The sequence below is a fragment of the Anoplophora glabripennis genome, unplaced genomic scaffold, assembly GCF_000390285.2.
Source record: "Anoplophora glabripennis isolate ALB-LARVAE unplaced genomic scaffold, Agla_2.0 scaffold267, whole genome shotgun sequence".
Taxonomy (NCBI): Eukaryota; Metazoa; Arthropoda; class Insecta; order Coleoptera; family Cerambycidae; genus Anoplophora; species Anoplophora glabripennis.
Window position 1 is genome coordinate 253,694 of NW_019416452.1, and position 8,967 is coordinate 262,660.

Genomic DNA, 8,967 nt, shown 5'->3' on the forward strand with positions numbered 1-8,967 from the left:
TAATAATAATAAATCGTCCTAGAAGCAGATAATGTAAATATAAAAATAAAGAAATAAAAAAAAATAAAGGGAAATTCGCAAACTCATGGCGAAGTCTAGCAAAAGCTATTCACATGCGATAGCATGTGATTTCAAAATGCATAAATAATAACAGGCAATCGCTCAGAAAAGAAACAATAACACAATTTAAATAAAATACAATTACCTAACTATAATCAACAGTTTAAAATAAAAAATCCTCGAATATAAACTATAAAATTAGCTGTTCACTCAATAAATATAATTTAAATTTATACTTGAATTTGTTAATAATAAAAATTTAAAAATTATCAGGAAGAGAATTGTATAAAGTGATAGAATTATAAGCAAAACATCTTTTAAATAGGGCACTACGATATGATGTGGCATTGTAAAGGTATTTTTAAATCGGATATTCCTCGAATTAACATTAGAACACTTAACAAATTTAGTTTTTAATGAATGATAATAAGGAACGCACAAGATTGCCAAGATGGTGACGTCGACGATTCTCCATGTTGAGCCACTTGATTTCTACAATTTTGTGAGATATGATCAAAATATTTTAATCCACGTACAAGTCGACAACATGAATTTTCAACTTTTTGAATTCTAATTTTTTCTTGTATACTAAGGCATGGACCATAGACATAATCAGAGTAATTAAAATAGGAAAGAACAAGTGACTCACATAACATAATTTTAAGTCTTTTATTCAGAATATGACGACTACTATAAATTAATCTTAGCGAAGAATAAGATTTTTGGAGTAATGTTTTCACATGCTGATTGAACCGTAAGTTACTGTCAAGAGTCACTTCCAAATTTTTTACACTGTCAGTAATAGGAATTGGAATACCATCAATTATAATATTAAAGTTGGGACTTAATATTTGTACCTTTTTCTTAGTACCAAAAAAAAATTACTTTTGATTTGCTAGAATTTAATTTTAAATTATGTTCATCAGATTGTTGCCTTACAGTTTGTAACTCAGAGCTGACAATATTGCATGCTTGATCCAGATCATTAATATCAAAATGATAATATAATTGAGTATCATCAGCATAAACTTGTACTTTACATTGTTGAATTGATTCTAAAATGGAAGCAGCGTTAATTATAAAAATTAAGGGACCTAAAATTGAACCCTGGGGTACACCAGAAAGTATTTCTAAACTATTAGATAAAATGTTATTAACACATACTTGTTGAGATCTTCTATGTAAATGAGAATTAATAAGATCAAAAGTTGGTTCATCAAACCCATAGTCTTAAGTTTAGAACAAAGAAGCTTATGATTAATTGTGTCAAAAGCTTTAAAGAAGTCCAATAAAACTAAAGCGCTAACTAGTCCCCTGTCTTGTGCTTTTATTTAATCGTCAGTGACGGTAATTAGAGCAGTTACAGTACTACACCCTTTCCTGAAGCCACATTGCGATTGAGGTAAGAGACTGTTATTTACAAAATAGTTATAAATTTGAATATATAACAATCTTTCAAAAATTTTGGAAAACGCAGGTAATATACTAATTATTTGAAGATCGGAGAACGATTCTGGATTATTTGTTTTGGGTATAGGCAAACCGATTGCCTTTTTCCACAAACAAAGTATTGTTCGTCAATATAGCAAATAATTAATTATTAATTACTCATATGAGTAACATACGGATCAATAAATGGACTACAGTATTTTGTTTTGATACTATTAAGAATGGTATGAATCTCACCAACAGTAGCAAAAGCAAATTTGAAAGATAGATTAATATCACATCTATTATTGTCATAAAAATTAATTTGGTCATCACATTTATTAGAGATATTCCGCAAAAATGATGCAAAAAAGTCATTCATTTCATTAGGGTCAGCCTGCTGAGGTGACAAAATAAAATTTTTACAACATCGAATATTGAGAGAGTCAAGAGCTTTCCAAGTCTGTTTACAATTTTTTTGAGAAGCAATAAATTCCAAGTAACCTTTTTTTTCTTGTCGTACCATAGAGACACAGTAATTTCGTAAATTTTTGTATTGTAACCAATCAGTGTGCTCGCGAGTACGTTTAAATTTTTGAAGTGCCTTATCTCTTTGTTTCATGATTAATTTTAGATTAGGAGTCAACCAAGGAACTCGAGGTTTCGTAACCCTTACTTTTCTTACAGGAGCATGTTTTTCAAAAAGACTTGTTAAAAATTTATTAAAAATCGAAATCTTTTTATCAAGATTATTTTCATAAATTATCCAAACCAAGAGGCATTATACAAATCATTTAAAAAATCAGATATACCATCAGCAGCAATTGTTCCAAAAGGTTCAACAATGTTAGTATTAGTAATAAACACATGATCAATTAAAGTAGGTACTAGAGGTACAAGTAATTCTAGTGGCCTCATTCATAATCTGAGAAAAATTGTAAGAACTGAAACAAGGTTCTAACGGATTGTGAACATTAAACAATTCTACATTAAAATCTCCAAGACAAACAACTTCATCAACAATAGGACAAACTGTAGATAAATATTATCAATCAAAATCGTTAAAAAAATCATTAATGTTAGTTTTTGGTGGTCAGTAAAAAGTTACAGCAGCTAGAGTAAAAGATGGCAATTTGATTAAAATAAAAAGATGTTCAAGTTGTTCACTTGCCATAAAATCAAAGAGAAACTCCTGACAGATATATATGAGTTTGGTCGAAATCTCAATATGAAGTTGTTACTTTTAAGGTGCACATCATAGGATCACCTAAACTAGGAGAAATACGAAATTGATTTTAACTTAATTTTGATGCCGTTTAATTATAAAAAGAATAAATTGAAGAAAAGTAGAAATATTCTGAAAAAAATTAACGTTAGGTTTTATAATTACAAAAGTCGACTTTAAGTAAAGCTTAGTAATGTTATCTTAGGAACATAGTTTTTCTTAAATATCTTCTGAACTAGTTGAATTTGGAACACATTTTAGACTGGCTATTGAAGACTTATTTACACAGTTTCAAAAACAAATGGGTTGCGTGGGATTCATTTTTCACAGCCACATTGATAAAACTATTACTTTCGAAAAATTTTGCTAAAATATACGGATTTCGAATTAAATTATAAAGTGTCACCATATGCCAACTACTTTCAGGTAACGGCTGCAGCGTGGCGGGATTCCTCACCATCTTCGGCAACGTCCTCTCGGTCTACACCCTAGCAGTTATCACCACCGAGCGTTGGTACACCATCACGTGGGCCATCCACCTCAACAAACGTCTCAAGTTGCGCACGGCCGTCCGCGTCATGATCGCCGGTTGGATTTGCGCCCTCTTCATGGCCGTGCTGCCGCTGATCGGCGTCAGCAGCTACTCCAAGACGAGCATCTGTCTGCCTCTGGAGAACAAGGGAAAGGCGGACGCCATTTATCTCTCCACTCTGCTGGCGTTCAACGCGTTAGCGTTCGCGCTGATCTGCGTGTGCTATGGCAGCATGTACAGGTCCATCCGAGAAGGCAGGTTTTTTTAATTGAAATGATTATATTTTTTTATATACTCGTACTTACATTTAATGTTTGGTTAACTAAGTAGACTAGTCGTGGACGGGAGTAATCAAAAACTGAAATTATCTTTTGAAAAACCGTAATATTATTGGCTAGCTAATACATGAGAGGTTTCACTATACAATACGTGCGCTGTAAAAAAGCTAATCAAAAGAATCCATGAAATATTAGACGATCAAAGGTACTACAGTTTATTTATTCTTGTGATGCTTTTAATTATTAAGACTGAATTCGTATTAATCTTTGTTCAATGTTGTTAGTCATTGCTATAGCACAAGAATGGAGTTACTTTTTAAGGTTTCTATTAAGAAAGGTATTTCATTTTTAGTAGTTTGAATATAGTAGTTTATTTTAATATAATATTTAATATTTATACAGGGTGTATCTTAAGTGATGACTTTAATTTCAAGGGGTGATTCCTTGTCATATTTTAAGCAAAAAAGTGCATATGAACATCGGTCCGCAAGTGCTTCGTTACCGAGATACAGGGTGTCAAAGTTGGGAAAATAAATCGCATTTTCTTAAATATCTTTCGACTGATTCGAAATAATTTAATGAAATTTCATACACGGGGGTTTTTTGGAATGACAAATTCAAAGCTGTGGTCAATTTAGGTGTATTTTTTTGAGGGCGCCACCGGCAACGATTTCGGCCTCTTTAATCCATCGCAACTTTTTTCTGCTACCCTGTATGCCATTTTGGACTAGAATAATCGATTCTCCTACCTTATCTGCTTAAAAAAGATTTTAAAGAAATGTTTTTTTGTTGAATACAAAAATTCCTGTGATAACAAAATTCCGATGATATTTGGCATTAAAAGTGACAAGATACTGTCAGTTGACTATCTTTTAGTGTGCAGTTAACTATGAATAACGTTGAACAAGCTCAAATACATTTCATTTATGGGCTAGCAGATGGAAATGCTGCACAAGCCCGTCGAATTTACCAGGAACGATTTCCCAATAGACCACTTCCATCAGAAAGAACTTTCATAAGGCTCCATGCTAGACTGTGCGAAACTGGATCTTTAAATGCTCACGCTGAACGTATTGGTAGACCGAGAACAATAATGACACCACAACTAGAAGAAGCAATCCTACAAGAAGTGGAAGCTAATCCGTCAAGTAGTACGCGAAGATTATCTGAACAGTTTAACATAAGTCATCAAAGTGTTTGGAGGGTTTTGCACACAAATTTACTTTATCCGTACCACATTCAACGCGTGCAACCACTGTTGCCAAGAGATTTTCCTGCACGGTTAGATTATTGTCGATGGTTTCTCCAAAAAACTGCGCAGAATCCCAACTTTACGTCTAAAATTCTGTTCACAGATGAGGCAACTTTTTCACGGGATGCCATCATAAACTTCCACAATAATCATTTTTGGAACTATGAAAATCCCCATGTTATTGGAGAACGTGGATTTCAGCAGCAGTTTTCGGTGAATGTGTGGGCCGGAGTTATTGGTGATCATGTCATCGGACCGCATTTTCTTCCTCCTCGACTGAATGGTGAGACTTACAGACAGTTTCTAGCTGAAACATTGCCTGGTCTGTTAGAAGATGTACTACTAGCAACCAGAAATGACATGTGGTTTATGCACGACGGGGCACCTGCTCATTTCAGTCTTGCTGCTCGCCAACATCTTAATGACACTTTTGCTCAGCGATGGATAGGTCGGGGAGGACCTCAGCCGTGGCCAGCACGATCTCCAGACCTAAATCCTCTGGACTATTTCTTTTGGGGACATCTGAAGTCGCTTGTTTATGCAACGCCAGTTGTAGATGAAAATGATTTAAGAAACAGAATTGTAAATTCTTGTAATGTCATACGCAACACTCCAGGAATTTTGGAACGTGTGCGACAGTCGATGAGCAGAAGATTACATGCTTGTATTGACAGTGGCGGTTCTCATTTTGAGCATTTGATTTAATTCAATTTTTATGATATTTCCAGCTCAAGTAAGTTTAAATGCGTTTTTCATGGAAACGGTTGCTCCTAGCTACTTCATTATTGGCGCCCTCAAAAAAATACACCTAAATTGACCACAGCTTTGAATTTGTCATTCCAAAAAACCTCCGTGTATGAAATTTCATTAAATTATTTCGAATCAGTCGAAAGATATTTAAGAAAATGCGATTTATTTTCCCAACTTTGACACCCTGTATATCGGTAACGAAGCACTTGCGGACCGATGTTCATATGCACTTTTTTGCTTAAGATACACCCTGTATATCTTAATTTGATAAGAAATCAGAAAATTTTTTTAAATTAATTTGAATTACCATACAGTAAAGTAACATAAAAATTAGGTATTACATTTGAAGTTAATGTAATTTCTGACGCCAAGGCGTATTGTAACCTTGGTGAAGAAGTATTTTTCAAATTACATATATTTTATCCCATGAGATATAGAGATGATTAATTAAATCCTAAAACTTTGTAATTTAATTAATAATAATTACCAACAGAGAAATTAAAAGATCAAAAGCTATAGAAGATAAAATATGAAGAAAAGAAACAATCTCTGAAAGCAATGATGATTAAAATTTATTGTTTTGTCACTATTTAACTACGTTCTACACCTCGCGATTTTCGAGACAATAATGTTTTATTATTGTATAAGTAAATTTACTTATACAATGGTTTTATCGACATTGAAAAATATAGTTTGGACCATTTTGGTGATGCATGTATTGGTATCTTGGAAACTATAAGAGATATGAAAATGGTTAGATAGATAAAGTTTTAGTCAGTTCTGTTGCCAACTTAGACCGGTTCTAGTTCTTCAGATCTTTTGAGTTATTTTGAAAAAAGTGAATGTGGCGTTTTCGAAAATCTGTAACTTTTTTATTTAGAGGATTTTTTTAAATCTGAAAATTTTTTCGCAGCAAGTTTTTTCAAGCAATTTCATTGTATATTTAGATTTTCATTCCGACGTTTCGGTTGCAAGGAACCATCATCAACTTTCTTTTCTCTTATGGGCGCCATATTGAATTTTAAGCTGAGCAAATAAAGCATTTGTTTTGCTTTTCAATGATATAATATACAATGCATCCATTTTAAGTGTCATGCTATGGTATATTACTAATTATTAAAAATAGAATCTTGCGGATTTCGTAAACGCTAGCCATTTTTTTGAGAGAAATCCGTCAAAGATATTCGATGCTTTTTAGTTTTTCAGTCGTAGTAAAAATATAATTTTTAATACAATTAGACGACCGGCTACAATAATTGTTTTTAGAACTTTTATCCACATATTTATAAAAACTAGTAGTTTTTGACTTACAGATCAAAAATATTCTAATAAAACAAAATCTAACTAAAAGGAGGGCATTCCACAGATTCCATAGAAATTTTTCTGAAAAATTAAAAAGTTTGTGTTTACCTCACCAACTATATAAATTTATTTTTCTTCATATTCAGCTATAAATACATCAGATTCTGATTAGTAATGCATTTGTCCTTTTTTAAATTTGGAAAAAGCAACTACCTATGTCTTTTTTTATTTCTTTGGTATATACAGGGTGTTGCGAAAATGAGGGCAAAAACTAGAGGATGTTAGAAGATAAAAAAATAAGATAATTTTTTCCTATGAATCAGGAGCCTGTCGTCTTTTGTTTTTGAGATATGAGATATTTGAGTCTATGATGATAATTTTTAGAATCAAATGCTATATTTTTCAAAAAGCAATAATTTCATTCAAATTTGATACAAGTTTTTGAGGGTGCTAAATAAGTCACTGTTAATTTTTGTCTATCTGTTAGAGACCGTTGGCTACTATCTTGCCCAGAGGCATTAAATCGTTATATTTTTATTTAAAGAAGCTAATAAAGTATATTGGGGATGCAAGTTGATTGACTTTGGTACTGTCAATTGGGATTTTTCTTAACAACGATGCATTTTCAACAATGTTAACAAGAGTACGTTTTTTGTGTAAAATTAAATTTTACATTGTACTAAAAAATCTAACCCCAAAAAAAGTTATGTCATAAAATGTCATTGAAAGAGAAGTAAGTAGCGGTGGTCGAAAACTAACAGCACTAATGTATTAGTACGCTGAAAAACTTACTTGTACCAAATTTCAATGCAATACATTATTTTTTGAAAGAGATGTTGTTAAAGTTTGATTTTGTAAAATCGTCTTTAACGCTTCATATCATAAAAACAAGAGGCACTGGTCCATAGTTCAAATGAAAAAGTGGTCTTATTTTTTTACAGTCACATCTGCAAAACTGTATATTTTTGGTAAATGCTGAACACCGTCCTCTTATTAGGCCACGGCTTCCATTGGAAAAATATATAATTCGAAAATTATTAAAATGATTAAAAAACTAAATCTGGATTATATACAAAAAAAAATAAAGTCGTCCAAAATAGCAATTTTTTTATATTATTTTATATTTTTATATTTTTATATTTTCAGCCCTAACTCCAAAAATAAAATGAATATCGAAAATCTGTTTTGACCTGATGTTTTCTCCCAAAAAAGTTGTCAAGGCATGCTGTAGAAAACGGGTTAGATTTTTGCGTTATACGAAATAATAAAAACAAATCACGCTTTCTTCTAGGTGGTCGTACAGGGTCAACAACTTCAGTCCGCAGCGACCTGACAGTAGCCAAGAGGATGGCCCTCCTGGTATTCACGGACTTCGCCTGCTGGGCGCCCATAGCCTTCTTCGGCCTCACCGCACTCCTAGGCTACCCCCTCATCACAGTCACCCAAACCAAGATTCTCCTGGTGTTCTTCTACCCCTTGAATTCGTGCGCCAATCCTTGCTTGTACGCTCTCCTGACCCAACAGTACCGGAGGGACTTTTTCATCCTCATGGGACGGTATGGCCTATGCAAGGATAGAGCGGAGCTCCATAAGGGTGCCATAGGAGGTAAGCCGTTACCATACGGATCGGGACCCCAGTATAAAAGGACTAGTGGTGAGAGTAACATGAAAATTAACAGTGGTAACAACCACAGGGGGTCAGTACTGACCACAGTAGTGTCTGTGGAAATTCCTATGATGAGGACTAGTTCTAGAAATAGCTCCAGGTATCGTCCGGACTCGCTTATGGCTGTGCCGGAATTTTCTCTCAAAGATATGAACCATTTCCATGACTGTCATAAGTTGACTTCGACTGAGAACTTGTAAATATTTAAATATTAGGTTAAGTGACTTTTCATATTTTGTCCTGTAAGCTTTATGTGTGCCTACACTTGACTGTGTACTATGCTTTAGTATTTTAGAAATTATGTGAAACATAGCAGAAATCACAGTAGGATGCAGTGCACAACTTTTAATCTAAATCTTTACGCAAATTAATTTGTTCCTATACGCATCATATAAAAAAATATATTAATCAATTTATTTTTCAAAATTTCGAATAGCCTCAGTGAGAAATCTTGTTTCTTTTTCAATTTTATTG

The 8,967-nt window shown here is 33.2% G+C and overlaps 1 protein-coding gene across 1 annotated transcript in view; it reads left to right on the plus strand.

Moving 5' to 3' along the window:
- Nucleotides 1-8,693, plus strand: part of LOC108905465 (lutropin-choriogonadotropic hormone receptor-like) — a 205,151-nt gene extending 196,458 nt beyond the window's left edge. Inside the window, exons 13-14 of the mRNA XM_023454593.1 lie at nt 3,140-3,499; nt 8,119-8,693. Coding sequence (XP_023310361.1) covers nt 3,140-3,499; nt 8,119-8,693 — 935 coding nt within the window. The remainder of the gene's footprint in view (nt 1-3,139; nt 3,500-8,118) is intronic.
- The last annotated feature ends 274 nt before the right edge of the window (nt 8,694-8,967 follow it).